Source organism: Panthera uncia, assembly GCF_023721935.1.
Source record: "Panthera uncia isolate 11264 chromosome C1 unlocalized genomic scaffold, Puncia_PCG_1.0 HiC_scaffold_3, whole genome shotgun sequence".
Classification (NCBI taxonomy): domain Eukaryota; kingdom Metazoa; phylum Chordata; class Mammalia; order Carnivora; family Felidae; genus Panthera; species Panthera uncia.
Genome location: NW_026057584.1, coordinates 37441502 through 37462370, shown reverse-complemented (window position 1 = coordinate 37462370; position 20869 = coordinate 37441502). Strand labels below are relative to the sequence as shown.

General features: G+C 33.8%; 1 protein-coding gene across 3 annotated transcripts in view; it reads right to left on the bottom strand.

Moving 5' to 3' along the window:
• Positions 1-1867: 1867 nt before the first annotated feature.
• Positions 1868-20869, bottom strand: part of BOLL (boule homolog, RNA binding protein) — a 43561-nt gene continuing 24559 nt past the window's right edge. For 2 of the 3 annotated variants that reach the window (XM_049615208.1, XM_049615209.1), the window contains exons 10-11: positions 19788-19886; positions 4128-4386 (exon numbers count right to left, since the gene is read on the bottom strand). In XM_049615208.1, the coding sequence (XP_049471165.1) occupies positions 4336-4386; positions 19788-19886 (150 nt within the window). In that variant the 3' untranslated portion in view covers positions 4128-4335. Of the gene's footprint in view, positions 4083-4127; positions 4387-19787; positions 19887-20869 lie in introns of those variants that run through there. The other variant, XM_049615210.1, reaches the window with a different exon arrangement.

Genomic DNA, 20869 nt, shown 5'->3' with positions numbered 1-20869 from the left:
TAGACTTAGGGAATTCATGGGACAGGAAGAGTATAGTTGGAGATTTAGCTTGGAATTTACCAAAGAGAAAACTCCTTTTTAAAGTACTGAAACCCATCAAAGACAAAGATCTAGAGGAAATGCCACAGAACTTGATAATGGTAAGGGGAAGAAAATGCTAAGAGCTTTGAGACACTTACTTTGAAGGCTTTATACTTTAGAGGAGAATCTTGACTCTCTTATAAAACAAAATAGCAACACAAAAAATTATCATCTTCTCAAAAGCATTACTTTCCCCAGGAAAGAAAAATTCTGAGAGATGTATTTTATCCTCTTTTTCATAAAGGAAGACATAAAGAAAAAAGTCTAATCAAAGGACATTCTTATTAGAAATCCTCTCTCTAGGCCTACGGGTATACTGGGATCTTGTAGGACGTCCAAAAGTGTGAGGATCTAGGGCTCTCCAAATTTTCTCTGATGAGAAACAAAAACCAGCCAGTAAAAGGGTTGAAGTGAGGAAAAAAACTTTAGCAGGCAAGGAAGGGGAGGGATTTAGTTCCTAGGTATAGAATGGCAGCTTCCCATAGCCTTGTTTTCCAAAGGAAAAAAGTACACCAAGATGTTTGATTCATATCCTCTTTAGAGAAGTACTAAATGACATTGACTCGTGGGTATATACCTTGACAGAAATGCAAAACTGAGATTAACACATACTAGCCTCACTAAAATTATGTACCAAAATATTAGTAAATAATCAAGTATTGGCTTCTTTTAACTAAGAAATACGCATCAAATGAGTAAAACTGACAAATCAGTAGATGGAAAAATTTTTAATTACATGTTTTAAAAACAAGTCAGATGTCAAAATGGTATCACTTACTAGCTTAAATAAAATGTTTTAATGACTATTCAGCCTGTTACTGTGTATCTTTACTTCAATACAGTCAGGCTTGGTAATATATTAGTTGATACTATTTTAAGCAGCATAACTAAAAAGAATGATAAAACTGGAAAACTTTAATCTGTTAGTTTACAAATTGAAAATTGATGACTGTTATTTTATTTCTAGATTCTGACAGGTCATAAAGTAGGTATCAAGGTAACCATGAAACTAGTATAACAGAAAACTGAAGGATTATATTACATGGAAAGGACAAAAATGACAATGTGAAATAAAACAAGTGGTCTTGAATGGCACTTGATTTTTGAGAGGAATCATGAGAATGCAGAAAGTATCAGTAAATTTATGCAATACATAAAAGCAAAGAGACAAAAACACCTAAGAGCAGGTGAAACAAACAGCAATAACTGTAGCTGCTAATCAGAGAGTGGTACTAAACATGGAAGAACAGAAGCTGGTAGCATATTTTTTTAGGAATTTATGCACTAGGAATGAAAACACTGAATAGAGTTGAAAGAAACAGCACCAATTATGATTATTATGCCCATCTTTTTTGAAAAATTTGCTCCTTTCTACTGAAGTCTATAGAGATTTCAGAATAAATTTTAGTCAAAGTATAGGTCTAGGGGCCAGCAATTTACTATTTTAACAACAGGGCATGTTGAAACATGATATCAAAGTTGGATTGAATGCCCCTGTAAAGTCTTTTCTAATCCTTTGATTCTACATTTTAATACTATCCAAGCACTACTTCTGAGAGAGATACAAAGATTTTTTTGTGTATGTGGCCCCAATTCATTATTTTTCTTAAATACACCACAAACCCATGAAACACACTCCTACATCTGGGACTTATGTATAAATTTGTTTGAAAATATTGTACTGTCATTATTGGCAGAAATTTATAAAGTATTGTTATAAACTAAATCATACCTCTTTTTCTAAGCCATTCTTGTGAAATTGGCTGACAGGAAAGAAATTAAAGTCTTTATTTTCCAAGATCCTTTATTTTTTGACATGCTACCATCTTTCTATCTCTGATTATATTAGAGATTTGGGGAAAACAGGTTGCAAAGTTATTTGTGATTTTGGTACATGTGATGATACTAATATTTGTATTATCCATTTCACTCTAACCCAGTGAATTTCCTCAGATGTCTTCAGATTGGCCTTTCAAAATAGGAACTAAATAGAAACTTTTCAAATTTATCTATAGATGATATAATACAAAAAAGAGAAAAATAAAATGGCTTTTACCTAGTTATATAAGGAGAATTTTTATCCTCTCAATCTGGTTTTAGAAATAACCTGTTTGGGCTATCAAACTAGGTCGTAAAGAAAGTTGATGATGTCCTCCATATATTCTGGTTGACAGTGAATTCCACAGTTTTAATTAGCTTCACAAAATGAAGCTAAATTCTAAGAAAGTGTGTATATGAATTGTATGTATATATAATGTGTATGTGTATATAATCTATATATGTGTGTGTGTGTGTGTGTGTGTGTACGTAGTATATGTGTGTACGCAGATCTCTATAGTTTTGTGGAAGAAACACACTTGGGTATCAATTATTATCAAAATTCCTTATCCAATAATACATCATTAACTTTTATTAACAGTCCAGGATTTGTTTAGCATCATGTTAAACATTTTGAAAATCAAGGAGAGTGCTATTAAAATATCTCTAACATCAGTGGTTAATCATTTTTACTTACAGAACAAAAACTTTTGAAATTTCATTGTGGGACTTATTAGTCTATTTATATTTCTAAAAACAGAATAATTAATGTGCATGGGATACTTGTAGGCTAATATATAATCATATAGTCCTACTGTTTATTATGGTTTCAAAAGAAACACCCTATTTGACTCATCAGGAAAATCTTTGGGATCTAAGTCTTATTATTTCTGCTTATGCTGTTGAACATGTAATACATTTGGGCATAGAAAAGGAGAGAGGAGAGATAAATTAGGGTAATGCCAATATTTATGGATTTTCCTCTTCTCACCTAAAATTAGGAAGTCAAGTAAAAGAATTGAAAATGAATGTAAAGTGGATTTTTTTATACTATTACAGAAATTACAGTGATGAAAATAATTTGTTCTGTAACTTTTGAACAATGGCTTTTCCTCCCTACCTATTTTCTAATTTTATAATAAGATTGGCTTTAGAATCAGAATTTAAAGTTTTCCTTTGGTGTAAGAAATAGCTTTGCTTTTTATGAAAATAACTGTCTTTTAAAATATTAATAACATATAATTGAATATATTGGTAACATATAAGAATAAAAAGTCAAAATATTAAAGCAGTAGAGGATACCAAAATATAGTGGGGTATCAGTCAGTATTATGGGATGTCAGAGGTGAGCCCTTCTTTTATCAAAACAATTCTACTAGGTGAACCGTATTATATAAATTTGGGTACCAAATGGCTTATATTATAAAAGGCTTCAGCATTATCACAAATTAATTAGAGTAAAAATTTAATATAGTCAAATTAATCATATGAAAAGGTAAGAAAACTGATCATGTTGAAGTGTTTCTAATATTTGGAAAATGTTATAAAAAAAGTATAAATATTACTCAAATTTTGAAAACCATGGCAGAAGCAAAATTAAATAAGGAATAGCAGTAATAAATAAAAACTCAGTCAAAAACATATTAAATGATAAAATAGCCAGTATTAGAACTGAATCATTAAGATCAAATGTACTTATACCACAAGGCATGAAAGTATTAAAAATTCTATTAGCATTAGAGAGGACTCTTATCCTAAATACTAAAATAAATAGTAATGACTATTAAACATTACTCCTAAAAGATTGAGAGGAAAAGAAATAACACAAAGCAGAGAAAATGAAAGACACCTCACTATTCCCAATGTGGTTATTATTTATGGAATGGATAAAACATGTAGAAAATGTCACTACAGTTAGATTAACACATAAACAAACCAACATGCCACAACTACCTAAATAGTTTTGTAGAACAGCTGAAAAAGCAAATTTCATCGAATTTAGACAGCTTATAATGGAATAAATAAGTATGGCGAGGTATTAACTAACCCTAAGTGTCACAATGGGCAGCTTCTAGACGGTTCGTTGAAGCTGGATCTTGGCCACACAAGGATCATTGGACAAGAAATCAGTTGAGCTGGACTAGAGCTGCCCAGTTGTCTTAATAATGAATGCTCCACACTGTCTGTTAAGTAAAAAGAGAGAAAATATAGATCAGAAATGAACAGGAAAGAAAAAGAACAAATTAGAGTAAATGAATGTAGGACATCAATGAACATTTACACAATACTTGCAGAACATGTGTACTAATTTTATTGAGTATTAAGAAGTGAGAGAAGTTGAATAGTATCAGTCCTCCAACTTTGTTCTTTCCTTTTAACACTGTGATGGTTATTCTGGGTGTTTTACCTTTCCATATAAACTTTAAAATCAGTTTGTCAATATCCACGAAATAACTTGCCGAGATTTTGACTAGGATTGTGTTGAACCTGTAGATAAAGTTGGGAAGAATTGACATCTTGACAATATGATGTCTTCCTATCCATACACATGGACTATTTCTCCATTTATTTAATTCTTTGATTTCTTTTATCAGAGTTTTATACTTTTTCTCATCTAGATCTTGTACACATTTTGTTAGATTTATACCTAAGTATTTCATTTTTAATTTATTGCTGGTAAGCGGAAAAGCAATTGACTTTTGCATATTAACCCTGTATCCTACAGCCTTGCTATAATTGCTTATTAGTTCCAGAAGTTTCTTGGTCAATTCTTTTGGATTTTCTACATAGACGATCATGTCATCTGCAAACAAAGGCAGTTTTATTTCTGCCTTCCCAATCTGTATACTTTTGTTTCCTTTTCTTGTCTTTCTGCATTAGCTAGGACTTCCAGTACAGTGTTGAAATGGAGAAATGAAATGGACATTCTTGCCTTGTTCCCCATTACTAATTTTAATACATTTAAAAACATCTTTGAGTCCACCAAGTATTCACATAAGAAAATTTTTTTTTAATGTAACATTACATTACAAGTAAATTAGGATTAGGAAAAGACTATAGGCTCAGCTGAATGTAATCTTAAGGGTGGTCTTACTAACTATACATACAGCACTTCAAATATTATTTTTCAAGTGTAATGTTCAATAAATGCTTGGTGAAATGAACTACTGAGAATGAATTGTTACTTAAAACTTGTCATATGGTAGAGTCCATATGACATGTTTATGCAAGGGCCAACTTATTTATGTGATTTATTAATTAGCTAATGGCCCATAGTTCATTTAGATTCTGCCAGATTTGACAGTACCTACAAATACGAGTCAGAAACAGTAATGTATAGTTTTTATCCATAATAATTTAAAGTTTTATTTTAGCTATAGTTTTTATTTCAATCTCAATTAAATCTTTGTCAAGATTAGAAGGGTAAACAAACTGATTTGACTTTGACTCTTTTTAAAGAAACTTTCTTAAAGAGCATTCAAAAAAGGAAAAAAAAACCCCAACAGATAGAACAGATAGAAAGTGAAAATAAAGGAGTTGAGGTTACCTGCAGGTAGTATACGCACAAGGAAATGATGTAAATTGGTATATATGAAAAAGACCAAATTGACAGTATAAAAGAGAAAATATATCCTATAAATATTTTTCAAGTAAAAATTGTTTTAGCCAATTTTTAAAGTTGAGAGAGGAGGGTTTTAAATAAATCCTGGTTAAAATTTTCAGAATGACATAAAGGTCTTTTCCTTAAAGGTTTACAACATGAAACAGGAGGCTTTTTCCATCTTGCAATGAAAAGCTAATAGAATTCAGGTTAAGAACATTTCATTGCAGAAAGAATGAAGGAAGATAAGGTGGTTAGCAGTTTACAAATACTTTAAGATCTGTCCCTAATGTGTTTATTCTGAAGTTTTAAAGATCAGCAACAATTACATGCTTTTAAACAACACTGTTTCATGAAAGGTATAACTAAAGTCTGAAGTACTCAAGAAAGAATGGCTAAGTGAATGTATAAGAGATTTCAGTGTATTTTATCTGATTTAGTTGTGGGAGAAAACTAACTCAAATTGATAGAAACTTATCTTAAGTCTGAGTAATGGAAAAGTAAGCAAAAATAACTGCTTTGGTAATGCAAAGCTATAGAAGACATTTCTAAGTGGACCACTAATGTACAGCATTACTATACTGTGACTATAATGTAGGTAACTATAATTAATAATACTGTATTGCATATTTGAAAGCTGCTGAGAAAGTAGATCTTAAGAAATTTCTTACCACAAGGAAAAAATTTGTTAAGTATGTGAAGTTTTGTGGATGTTAACTAGACTTACTGTGATGACCATTTCATAGTATATACATACACTGTACACCTGAAACTAATGTTATATGTCAATTATATCTCATTGCTATTTCTGTCACATATTACTTATTGTGTTGTTCTCAGATGTTTTGTGGTTTTTGCCTTCATAAAATTTTCTCCTGAGATCATCATCAGCTAAGATATTTGGTAATATTTACATGCGTGGGAAAAAAAATGGAAGAGTAGAGAGTGGTCTTAGCTCATGCTGTGGTTTGAGAAGGAGTAGGCGTTGTCTTGCCCAGGACAGAGAGCCCTTAGGCATCATCATCATCTAGGCTATAACAACCTTTTGTTGCCATTTCAGTAGGCAACTCTGCCTATTAGGGGTCAGTCTCTCAATACTTCTGCCCTGCACAATGCTCTCCTTTCTTATACATAATTCATTATAGTCAGTGACATTTGTCCAGGACCACTTTATTGAATTTATAGAGATTTATGTTGTGACCAAAACATTACCAACTTTTGTAAATGTTAGAAAAGAAATAGCTTTCTCTTTGCAAGGCACAAAATTCAATATGTATTATTTATATATGTCTTTAGATCTTATTTATCCAAACATGAGTTATGATTATGATATTAAAGTTTCCTATCACAGCTGTGTTTCTTTCTCTTGGTATTTCTAGCAGTTTTTACTTTGTATATATTTTTTAAGTTTTTAAATTTTTATTAAGTAATCTCTACACCCAAGATGAGCTTGAATTTATGATCTTGAGATCAAGAGTCTCATGCTCTTCTGACTGAGCCAGGCAGGCAACCCTACTTTATAGTTTTGATGTTACATTATTAGACTTACTTATTCATTTTAGATTTAACTTTTTATCACAACAAACTAATCTTCCCTGTCTTGTTTAATGCTTTTTACTTTGAAATTTACTTTCTTATTAGTATCATCTTGGGTTTTTTCCCTACTATTGTTCACATTTGCCTGATATATCTTGGCTTGAAACAATCTGGAGTACATAGCACTTTTGAAATTAATTTTTATTTTTGTTAAAGTAACTATAGGGGTGCCTGGGTGGCTCAGTCAGTTAAGTGTCTGACTTTGGCTCAGGTCATGATCTCATGGGTTGTGAGTTTGAGCCCTGCATCAGGGTCTGTGTTGACATTGTGGAGCCTGCTAGGGATTCTCTCTCTCTCCCTCTCTCTGCCCCTCCACGCTCATGCTCTCTAAATAAATAAATAAATAAATAAATAATAAGGTAATTACATACTTAGTTTTAAAAATCGAATAGTGGTTAAAGGGAAAAATGGCTTCAACACATTCCCCCTCCCCTGCCACTCCACTCCTGTCCCACTTCACTTTTTCAGAGATGGCCACATTCATTTGTTTAAGTTGTTTCTTCTAGTATTTGTTTCCCTATTTCTATCTATATTAACTGAACAATTTCATTCATTATTTAACGACTTCTTTATGGTAGATAAGGATTTTAACTCTTTTATATCTTTTATTACATCTCTTTTATTGCCTTGCCCATCCTTTTTATAATCATAAGTTTTGCTTAAATTTGTTAATTATTATTTTTTTTTCTAATTTTTTTTTTAACGTTTATTTATTTTTGAGACAGAGACAGAGCATGAACGGGGGAGGGGCAGATAGAGAGGGAGACACAGAATCTGAAACAGGCTCCAGGCTCTGAGCCATCAGGCCAGAGCCCGACGCGGGGCTTGAATTCACGTACTGCGAGATCGTGACCTGAGCTGAAGTTGGATGCTTAACCGACTGAGCCACCCAGGTGCCCCAAATTTGTTAATTATTTTAATTATTATGCTTAAGTAAATATTATTCACTAATAAGCCAAGTGGTGCATTATAATTACATTTTCTTTCTTGAACACCTTTTGGGTTTTCACTAATTTCTTCATTTCCCCCATTCATTTAGTTTCGTTCAGACCTAAAGCCAAGTCTCTCCATATCTTTAAACAGCTCTGTAAGATTCTTAATACAAGTTTCTACACAAATAAAACTTATTTTTCCTGCAGAGAACAATCTAATTCTGGACTGATTGCTCTTTAAACCATCTAAACAGCCATCATCCCAAGACCTCTTTTTGTTGTCATCCTTAGCCTCTGCCTTGCATTAGATGTTTGTTTCATTTTCATTTTCTGCTTTTTTGTTTTTATCCCATGTCTTTTCCTAGTTTATTCTCTTGTTTTGGTGAAATACACATTTAGTAGCACCCCAAGAAAGGATGCACGTGAGGTAAATTGTTTGAGACTCTACTGTATGAAAATATATTTTTTTCATTTATACTTGTCTATTATAGAATCCTAGATTAAAACTTTCATTAAATATTTTTAAAGCTTTGCTCCATTGTTTTCTAGCTTTCAGTGTTGCTGATTCTTAGTCTGTGATCTATTTTCTTGCTTAGGCTTATTTTTTAAATCCCTGCCATTCTGAAATTTCAGAATAAAAAAAATAAAATTCAGAATAATGTGCCTGAACTGTGAGTCTTTTACAGCAATTGTGCCAAGTAGTTGGTAGGCCCTTTTATTTATTTATTTATTTATTTATTTAGGGCACAAGTGAGCTAGGAGCAGAGAGAGAGATAGAGAGAGAGAGAGAGAGAGAGAGACACTCCCAGGAAGGGCAGAGGGAGAGAAGAGAGAGGGAGAGAGAGAGAGAAAGAGAGAGAAAGCCGGGCTCACCTGAAGCAGAGTTCATGTTTTACCCGATGGGGGCTCATGTTCATCTGATGTGGAGCTCGAGCTCACCTGATGCAGGGCTTACCCGATGTGGGACTTGAATTCATGAACCTGATGCAGGGCTTACCTGGTGTGGTACTCAAACTCACAAACCATAGTATCAGTACCTGAGCCAAAATCAGATGCTTAACAACTGAGCCACCAAGGCGCCCCTAGGGCCTTTTAATCTAGAGATTCTTATCCTTAACTTCCTAGGGAATTTTCTTGTGTTAACTTTTTGCTAATTTCCTTCAAACCATTTTCTTTTTCTGGAATTAATATTTGACTTCTTGGATCAACCTAATTTTATCTTTTTCTCTATTATCATTTACCTCTTTTTTCTATTTTCTGAAAGCTTTTGATTGTAATGTTTAACCCTTTCACATTTGATTTATTTCAGCTACCTCATTAGTGTAAAAACTAATAAAATTTGAGTAAGGTATATAGTTAGGTTAAGAGGACATATTAGCGTTCATTTTCTCTACCAATGCCCTCCAGTCAAAGAACAGGAGGGTGAAGGATATACAGAAACTCTATTATTTCTATAACTTTTCTGTAAATCGGAAATTACTTCAAAATACAAAGTTAAAAAAAAGTTAAAAGGGGCAATATGTTTGATAAAAATGAAGTGTTTGCTAGGATCTCTATGCATGGAACACTTCTTATTTTCTCTTATCTTTAAGTGGATATTAATTATAGTTTGATATTTTCTTCTGCTCTCTGCATTATATGTTTCTTTCTGTTTATTATGATCTCTCATTCTGAAGGTTTTCTTCTAACGTGACTGCATATCCATATTTAAGGAGGAAGCACTAAAATCCTAATGGGAAGTTCTTTATGCATGGATAGTTTTATCAATGAGCTTTACTGTTAGGGATTTCATAGGGCCAGCTAAGTTTTTCTCTTGTTAGAAAGCATGCTTCTGTTAGACTCCTGGATCTGCTTATTTAGGTAATTTACTTCTCATGCTTAAAGTGATCAAGGTTAATAGTACCAGTAATCAGATATACTGGCATCTTGTATCCCTTGAAATGATACACTGAGAAGGGCACATCACTTCTGTGATATTTTTTCCCCAAATGCATAACTTCTATTTTTTTTTTTTAGGTTTTATTTTTTTTAAAGTAATTTCTACATCCAACGTGAGGCTCAAATTTATAACCATGAGATCAAGAGTCACGTGCTATACCAACTGAGCCAGCTAGGCACCCCTGCATAACTTCTATTTAATCAAGAGAAATTACCAGACAAACTCATATTGACGGATTATCAACAAAATAACTGACCAGTACTCTTTAAAAGTATCAAGGTCATGAAAGACAGGGAAAGACTGTAAATTTCACAGATTGGAGGAGAGTAGGAGAGATGACAAATTAATGTAATGTGGGATTCTTGGGTTAGATCCTGGAGCAGAAAAAGAACATTTGTGGAAAACTGGTGAAGTTTAAATAGTGCTTGTAGTTTATAATATTGTACTATTGCTAATTTTTGTTTTTCCTAATTGTTCTATGATTACATAAGTTGTTAAATTAGGATAAGCTGGGTGAAGGGATACATAAACTCTTATTTTTTGCAACTTTTCTTTAACTCTAAAATTATTTAAAAATAAATGGTTAAAAAAAATTCAAAAGGACCAGGATGTTTGAAGGAGAGAAATGGATATTTCTCAGCATATTTATACATGGATTATCTCTCATTAATTAGGCTTGAAGGATGGTGAATCCTTTTTGACTTTTAAATTCAAACAAATCAAGGGTATTTTTATTTTTGTTTTACTATTAAAATGTGTGTTCATTCTTTTTTGTCTTTTTCTGTATTCCTTTTGAGAGTTACTCCTTTTTTGGCTGGACTTGTGTCTGTTCTCTCTATTCTAGCATTTTATTTTTCATCATTTTATCCTTCATGTTACTTTCCTCTGTATTCTGGGAGTATTTCAAAAAATTCTTTCTACATCAAGGAATTATTTTTATGTAGTAATTACTGGTCCTTTACAGCCGAGACAAATTTGATTTTTTCCATCATATCAATAGTTTCATATGGTGTCTTCTTACACTGACTAGCAACCATTTCATCTCTCCTGTTTTTCAGTCTGTAATTACTAGGAACATGGGATATGTTTTTATAACTTTATTTAATTTCCTCTTGTATATATGTTCTTATGCATATATACATATATATGCTATTTATCCTTGCCTTCAATGTAGTGCCATATACAAAAATATTTTCATGGGACCCATATAATGTATACTTTTCTGTTTAACTTATACTTGAATGTAGATCTATCCATGAAAATTCTAAAAGATCCATTTCATGAGTTCTTGTTTCTCTTACCGTCCTCTGTCCCATCTCTTAGGTTTGTAGCAAGAAAGAGGCTTGGTACACATACAACCTATGCAATTTCTAGTGCCTCTAGATTGGTAATCTTTTTTGCTTCTGGTGCCTAGTTCTCTGTTGGGTAAAATAATTTATTCTGCAGAATCTGAGACTATGTATAGTTTGACTTTGTACAGTACATAAAAATTTATACCCTTCTGTATGTTCATAGCTGCAAAGCACAGACTTTTCCTGTTCCTGCCCTCTACAATGCAGTGCTTTACAGTTGTCATCCTCTACTTGCTGAATATGTGGAAATTTTAGTCTCTAAATTGCTTTATGAGAAGTGTTAATGATACCGAAATGACGAAATGTTTAGGAAGAAGATAGTAATGGAATGATTCTGTAAAGTAAAGGTAAGTTGCTAATTTTTAGTTTAAGTGTACGTTATGGGTCTCTGAGCTAGAAACAGACAGTGGTAACAGGTCAAGTCCTTTTCTAATTTACTTTGGAATCACTGTGTCTTTCTAAAAGGTAACATATAATACATAAATAGCTGCGTTTTTCATTCAAGTCCAATTGGTGCTTTAATTAGAAGAAATTCCTCAGGGGTACCTGGTGGCTCAGCCTGTTAAGCATCCAACTCTTGATTTCGGCTCAGGTCATGATCTCACAGTTTGTGAGATCAAGCCCTGTGTTGGGCTCTACACTGACAGTGTGGAGCCTGCTTGGGATTTTCTCTCTCCCTCTTTCTCTGCCCCTCCCCTGCTTGCACATGCTCTCTTTCTCTCAAAAATAAAGAACCATTCTCCCTTCAAAATGACAAAATGAAGGAATTCACCCCAAAAGAAAGAGCATGAAGAAATGACAGCCAGGAATTTAACCAACACAGATATAAGCAAGATGTCTGAACCAGAATTTAGAATCACGATAATAAGAATACTAGCTGGAGTCTTCTGCAGAGATAAAAGAAGTAAAAAATAGCCAGAATGAAATTAAAAATGCTATAACTGAGCTGCAATCATGATGGATGCAGCGGCGGCAAGGATGGATGAAGCAGAACAGAGACTCAGCGATATAGAGGACAAACTTATAGAGAATAATGAAGCAGAAAAAAAGAGGGAGATTAAGGCAAAAGAGCATGATTTAAAAATTAGAGAAATCAGTGACTCATTAAAAAGGAACAACATCAGAATCATAGGGGTCCCAGAAAAGAAAGAGAGAGAAATAGGGGTAGAAGGGTTATGTGAGCAAATCATAGTGGAAAACTTTCCTAACTTGGGGAAAGACACAGACATCAAAATCCAGGAAGCACAGAGGAACCCCATTAGATTCAACAAAAACCGACCATCAACAAGGCATATCATAGTCAAATTCACAAAATACTCAGGCAAGGAGAGAATCATGAAAGCAGCAAGGGAAAAAAAAAATCCCTAACTTACAAGGGAAAACAGATCAGGTTTGCAGCAGACCTATCCACAGAAACTTGGCAGGCCAGAAAGGAGTGGCAGGATATATTCAGTGTGCTGAATCAGAAAAATATGCAGCCAAGAATTCTTTATCCAGCAAGGCTGTCATTCAAAATAGAAGGAGAGATAAAAAGTTTCCCAGACAAACAAAAATTAAAGGAGTTTGTGACCACTGAACCAGCCCTGCAAGAATTTTAAGGGGGACTCTCTGAGGGGAGAGAAGATGAAAACATATATATATTTTACATATATATAACATATACATATACATTTTACACACACACACACACATATACACACACACATGTGTGTGTGTGTATATGTGTGTGTGTGTGTGTATATATATAGATATATATATGTGTGTGTGTGTGTGTGTGTGTATAAATACCAAAAGCAACAAAGATTAGAAAGGACCAGAGAACACCACCAGAAACCCCAACTCTACAAGCATCAAAATGGCAATAAATTCATACCTTTCAGTAGTCACTCTAAACGTCAATGGACTCAATGCTCCAATCAAAAGACATAGGGTAACAGAATGGATAAGAAAACAAGATCCATTGATATGCTGTTTACAAAAGACCCACTTTAGACCTAAAGACACCTTCAGATTGAAAATAAGGGGATGGAGAACCATCTATCATGCTAACGGTCAACAAAAGAAAGCCGAAGTAGCCATACTTATATCAGACAATCTAGACTTTAAAATAAAGACTGTATCAAGAGATGCAGAAGGGCATTATATCATAATCAAGGGGTCTATCCACCAAGAATACCTACCAATTGTAAATATTTATGCACCAAATGTGAGAGCACCCAAATATATAAATCAATTAATCACAAACATAAAGAAACTCATCGATAGTAATACCATAATAGTAGGAGACTTCAACACCCCACTCACAGCAATGGACAGATCATCTAATCAAAAAATCAACAAGGAAACAATGGCTTTGAATGACACACTGGACCAGATGGACTTAACAGATATATTCAGAACATTTCATCCTAAAGCAGCAGAATATACATTCTCCAGTGCATATGGAACGTTCTCCAGAATAGACCATATACTGGGACACAAATCAGCCCTAAGTAAGTACAAAAAGATTGAGATCATACCGTGCATATTTTCAGACCACAACACTATGAAACTCGAAATCAACCACAGGAAAAAATTTGGAAAGGTAACAAATACTTGGAGACTGAAGAATATCCTACTAAAGAATGAATGGGCTAGCCAAGCAGTTAAAGAGGAAATGAAAAAGTATATGGAAGTCAATGAAAATGATAACACCACAACCCAAAACCTTTGGGATGCAGCAAAGGCAGTCATAAGAGGAAAGTATATAGCAATCCAGGCCTTCCTAAAGAAGGAATAAAGATCTCAGATACACAACCTAACCTTATGCCTTAAAGAGCTGGAAAAAGAACAGAAAATAAAACCCAAAACCAGCAGAATACAGGAAATAACAAAGATTAGAGCAGAAATTAATGCTATCGAAACCAAAAAAACCAGTAGAACAGATCAATGAAACCAGAAGCTGGTTCTTTGAAAGAATTAACAAAATTGATAAACCACTAGCCAGTTTGATTAAAAAGAAAAAGGAAAGGACCCAAATAATAAAATCAAGAATGAAAGAGGAGAGATCACAACCAACACAGCATAAATAAAAACAATAATAAGAGAATATTATGAGCAATTATATGCCAATAAAATGGGCAATCTGGAAGAAATGGACAAATTCCTAGAAACATATACACTACCAAAACTGAAACAAGAAGAAATAGAAAATTTGAACAGACCCATAACCAGTAAGGAAATCGAATTAGTAATAAAAAATCTGCCAAAAAACAAGAGTCCAGGGTCAGATGGCTTTCCAGGGGAATTCTACCAAACATTTAAGGAAGAGTTAACACCTATTCTCTTGAAGCTATTCCAAAAAATAGAAATGGAAGGAAAACTTCCAAATTCTTTCTATGAAGCCAGCATGACCTTGATTCCAAAACCAGACAGAGACCCCACTAAAAAGGAGAACTATAGACCAATTTCCCTGATGAAAATGGATGCAAATATCCTCAACAAGATATTAGCCAACTAGATGCAACAATACATTAAAAAAATTATTCACCACGACCAAGTGGGATATATACCTGGGATGCAGGGCTGGTTCCATATCCGCAAAACAATTAACGTGATTCATCACATCAATAAAAGGACAAGAACCACATGATCCTCTCAATAGATGCAGAGAAAGCATTTGACAAAATACATCATCCTTTCTTGTTAAAAACCCTCAAGAAAGTAGGGATAGAAGGAGCATACCTCGAGATCATAAAAGCCATATATGAATGACTCAATGCTAATATCATCCTCAATGGGGAAAAACTGAGAGCTTTCCCCCTAAGGTTAGGAACGCGACAGGGATGTCCACTGTCACCACTGTTATTCAGCATAGTATTGGAAGTCTTAGCCTCTGCAATCAGACAACTCCAAATCAGCCAGGAGGAGGTCAAACTTTCACTCTTCATAGATGACATGATACTCTATATGGAAAACCCAAAAGATCCCACCAAAAAACTGTAGAATTGATTCATGAATTCAGCAAAGTTGCAGGATATAAAATCAACACACACTGGGGCGCCTGGGTGGCTCAGTCGGTTAAGTGTCCGACTTCAGCTCAGGTCACGATCTCGCGGTTTGTGAGTTTGAGCCCCGCGTCGGGCTCTGGGCTGATGGCTCAGAGCCTGGAGCCTGCTTCCGATTCTGTGTCTCCCTCTCTCTCTGCCCTTCCCCCATTCATGCTCTGTCTCTCTCTGTCCCAAAAATAAATAAACGTTAAAATAAATAAATAAAATAAAATAAAATCAACACACAGACATCGGTTGCATTCCTATACACCAACAATGAAGCGACAGAAAGAGAAATCAAGGAATTGATCCCATTTACAGTTGCACCAAAAACTATAAAATACCTAGGAATAAATCTAACCAAAGAGGTGAAAAATCTATATACTGAAAACTACAGAAAGCTTATGAGAGAAATTGAAGAAGACCCAAAAAAAATGGAAAAAGATTCCATGCTCCTGGATAGGAAGAACAAATATTGTTAAAATGTCGGTACTACCCAAAGCAATCTACATATTCAATGCAATCCCTATCAAACTAACACCAGCATTCTTCACAGAGCTAGAACAAATAATCCTAAAATTTGTATGGAAACAGAAAAGACCCCGACTAGCCAAAGCAATCTTGAAAAAGAAAATCAAAGCAGGAGGCATCACAATCCCAGACTTCAAGCTATACTACAAAGCTGTACTCATTAAGACAGTATGGTACTGGCACAAGAAAAATAAATAACCATTAAAAAAAAAAGAAGAAGAAATTCCTCATAGGCTGGCAAATAGTTAAATATTATTAACATTAAATATTTTCATGAATAGCTATTATACATTGGAATTAAATAAAATTAACATTTAATTTAAAGGTGAACTTAAAACTATAATTTCCCCAGTTTCTAGTATTTCAATTAATCCTCATAACAAATTTATTGGACACATATTAATGCAAAAATGGAAAAACACTGTAAAACATAAACACTTCATAATTTTCCACTTATACATTTCTTACCCTGGGATTTGATACTGATCTTAAAAGCATAATAGTTCAAATGCCCAGATACACAAAGATTTTCCTTTTGTTTTTTCCTGTAGTCTAGCTCAATGGGCTAATTTTGACATTCTGTGATTTGCTTTATTGACTTCCAAACTCAGTTATGTATTATATGTGGCTCTGCTGAATTAAAAAATGATACCCTAATTAATACCTTATTCATCTAGTAGTTTCTATATTGGTATTTCTATATTGGTAGTAGCGTGTGCCTTACAGTCAATGAGTGATTTCTAGCAAACAGTCTTTTACAGCAGTTAGACCTGTGCTCTGAGCCCTGAATAAGGTCTCTATTTTATTGATTAGATTTGATGCTTCAAGATAGTTTTGACATCTGAAATTGCTACTTTGGAATATATCCAGTTAACACCCTTAAAATTATAATCATTAGAGCTCAAATTATTCTTTTTTAAAAAAATTTTTTGGTAATGTTTTTATTTATTTTTGAAGGAGAGAGACAGAGCATGAGTGGGGGAGGTGCAGAGAGAGAGGGAGACAGAGAATCTGAAGCAGACTCCAGGCTCTGAGCCATCAGCACAGAGCCTGATGCAGGGCTCGAACCCACAAACTGTGAGATCATGACCCGAGCCGAAGCCGGAAGCTCAACCGACTGAGCCACCCAGGCACCCCGAGCTCACATTATTCTAAGGAATATTTCTACCTTTTTCTTTTAACTCATCAAGGTATTTGGTACACCAGAGAAAATTTGCATAATAAGAATGAAGGCTAATGTTTCAAATGTCAATATTTTAATATTAGTGTACTTAATATGTTTTAGGAAAAGATCATCAACTAATGATATAACAGTTGTGTATTAAGACTTCTATGTTATAATACAAATGTACTATAAACAACAGGAGATAATTTTCCATACAGTAAAACTTGAATATTAAAGCATTTCTATAGGATTGTATAGTTTTAGAAAACTATGGGAGTGTTTTTAGAGTTTCTGTCCCTAGGTGGGGTAGCATTTTCTATTGAGGGCCATCAAATCACCTAAAGAAAATTATTGGGTATAAAATACACAGAACATTAGACCTTAAAAAATAAAAACCAGAAATATAAAACTGTATACAATAGCCCTGTGTTTCAGTTTTGACTTTTAAAGTTTATTAAATTAAACTTTCTTTTTTTCCTCATCTCTAACAAAAGAGGATTTTTGGGTTTTCTTCCCCATCCCTCTCAACTTTGTATCTCTAAGTATAAAAGGTTAAATTCCACTGATACTGAGACATTGCATTCCTTAAAGCATTTCATACTTCAAAACCTCTGAGTAAGGATACGTTTACAATTGATGGCAATGTTTTTTTCCTTCATGGTGATGAATAATGGTGTGTCTTATAATCCATGATGTTGCAGATTCAATGAAATCTGATACTAGGTTGTGTGAGACATGATGGGTTTTGGAGTAAGCTAGTTAAGCATAGTTCATAGCTCTTCAATTCTTCTCTAATCCTTAAATCTTAATTTGAATAGGACTAAAACATTCTCTAGGATGCATCCCATGTGATAACCAGAATTATTATAACCCTTAATGAGACAGATTAAATTGAAACAAGTCAGTAGTTTTCTTCCCCTTTGGCCTGTGGCATAGTAAAGCAAAGATCTGCATCAGGATAGAATGGGGAAAGTTCCTTCTAGCAGCATTTCTTTAGACATGAAGAGACAGGTTACTGATTCCAGTTTTAGGCTTATATATGAAAAAAGAGAAGATACCTACCTTTTCATGACTCTGTTATGATTTATATGCAACATAAATGTACTTTTTATGTGACTAAGGAGTAAGATAGTAGTTTCTCTGTATAACTTCTTTCATTTCCTATTCATAGATTTAAGAAAATGTAGAAAAGTGTTTACTCTTAAACTAGAGGAATTAAACTTTAAATTAGCATGTGTAACATTAGGGGTGCCTGTGTAGCTCAGTTGGTTAAGTGTCTGACTCTAGATTCTGGCTCAGGTCATGATCTCATGGTGTGTGAGTTAGAGCCCCACATCAGGCTCTGCACTGGCAGTGTGGAGCCTGCTTGGTATTCTATTCTCTCTCTCTCTCCCCCTCTCTCTGCCCCTGCCCAGCTAGCGCTCTCTCTCTAAGTAAATAAACAAACTTAAAAAAAAAAAAAAGAATGTGTAACATTAACATTCTTTGGAAATTTCTTCTAGTACCACTCAAGCAATAAAACTTCAATCCTGTGTGTTTATATATATAGTGTATATAATCAGTAACTGAAAGTAATTAGTACTTGCTTAATATGGCAAAGCTCTTTCAGCTATTCCTAGAGAAGTATATTAGGAGAAAATGTTAACACCAGAAGAAATCTGTTTTAGAAAATTTTGATAGTATAATAACTCTATAAATAAAGTTTAGGAACACTCTAGGCTTTGACACTAGGTCACCATTATGGTTTTATTTCATGTGTACAGTACAGTAGTAATAGCAGTGAAGGGATGCAGTGAGTGGTAATGGGATGAGGGGATATGAGAGAGTGGGGAGGCTCCTTAAAGTAGACTGTCTTGGTACCAAGTTCTAACACATGGGATGGCTCAGAAGCATAAATATGACTGTGAAATAGCTAATCTCCATCATTTTGTCATAGAATATGCCTACATTCCTTACCAAAGTACACTGCAAGCAAGATTCATGTTACCATCACAATAGTTAATCAATCTGTGATTCTTCACTTAGAGATGTAGTCCCAATTCCCCAAGTAATGATGAAGAGTTTCAATAAGAAACTTTTATTGAAGGTCATAAGGGAATAAGAAGAACTTAGTTGAAATATATTGACTATATCCATGCATCTAACTAGATTCCCACTCTTTGGCATGCATCTGATTTAGGATGCATGAGCAGTTCCCAAACTAGCTGAATAGGTTGTTAACTGTTTTTATCTCCCCATATAAATGCCACATTCCATTAACACACATAACCAAAATCTGAGTATATGAAATATCTAGGCAAATTCAGTGAGACAAAAAGTAGATTAGAGGTTACCAGGGATTTGTAGGGAGAGAATAATTGGAAGTTATTGCTTCACGGGTACAGATTTTCTATTTGGGGTAATGAAAAAGTGTGGAAATAGATAGTGGTAATGGTTGCACGGCATTGTGGATGTAATTAATTAACACTTAGGTGTACACTTAAAATGGCAAATTTTAAGTTATATGTATTTTACTACAGTAAATAAAACATTTTTGACCATGTATGGTTTATAACTTGTTCAAAACTAATAAATAAAAATTATAATTTAGAATTGTACATTCTTCACATGAAAAAGTTCATTAATTCTGTTCTTCTGATCACAAATGTGATCTAAATATCCAAAGTTGTTCCTTTTCAGAAAATAAATTTGAAAAACTTGAAATGACTGAAAAAAACACCAAAAAATCAAAACAAACTTCTTACTTTAATTGGCTCAGGCTGCATCACAGGTGTAGGCATAGCGATGGCACTTGGAGCATAAACCTGGTGATATGTTGCTTGAACTCCATGATCAGAATACGGCTGTTAACAAAAAAGGAAAAAAAATTATTGCCTTTCATTTATTAATTCAAAGTATTTATTCAGCGTTACAATGTACAGGAATTTTGCTACCTAATAGAGGAACACAAATGAAAAACACACTCTCTATCTTTAATTAATTTATAGACTGATTGGGGATAGCTGAGTAGCCAAAATTACCATAAATCCTATGAAACGTATAGGAGAAAAGAAAAGAACTACTTGATTTAGCTTAAGAAAGTCAGGGAGGTAGTCAGGAAAAGTTTTCTAGTGGAATTGATGCTTGAATTTGAAGAATTAGGGAAAGAAGATGGGAATAGTATGTACAAAGACAACTAAGAACACACCTCACTTCTCCAGGTATGCAAGAAGAAAAAGCAAATTATGTACCAGGGAGAAAATCAGGCTGGCTTCAAACTTCTTAACACCAGAGAAGAGTACACCAGAAGTTCTATAATTAAATAGTGTTGTTAAGGGTTGAATTGTGTTCCCTCAAAACTTCTGTTTTGAAGTCCTAACCTCTATTACATCAGAGCGTGACCTTATTTGTAGACAGGGTATTTATAGAGATAATCAAGTTAAATGGACATTAAGGTGGAACCTAATCCAGTATGACTGCTATCCTCACAGAATCGAGAAATTTGGACACAGAGACACAAAGATAATGTGAAGACACAGGGGAAAGATGGCCATCTATAAGTTAAGAAGAGAAGCCTGAAACAAATGCTTCCCTCATGGCCCTCAGATTGAACCAATCCTGCCAACATCTTGGTCTTCAACTTTGAGTCTCTAGAACCCTAAGACAATAAATGTCTGTTGTTTAAGCCATAATTTGTTGTACTTTGTTCTGGCAGTATGATGTAGCTATTTTATAGCTAGTGTAACTGTCTTTCAGATTTATAGACAACAATATTCAACAAACAAGTATAGATGGTAAGGTAAGTAATGATTTGGAAATGTAGTTTAAAGACACTGAACATGATATT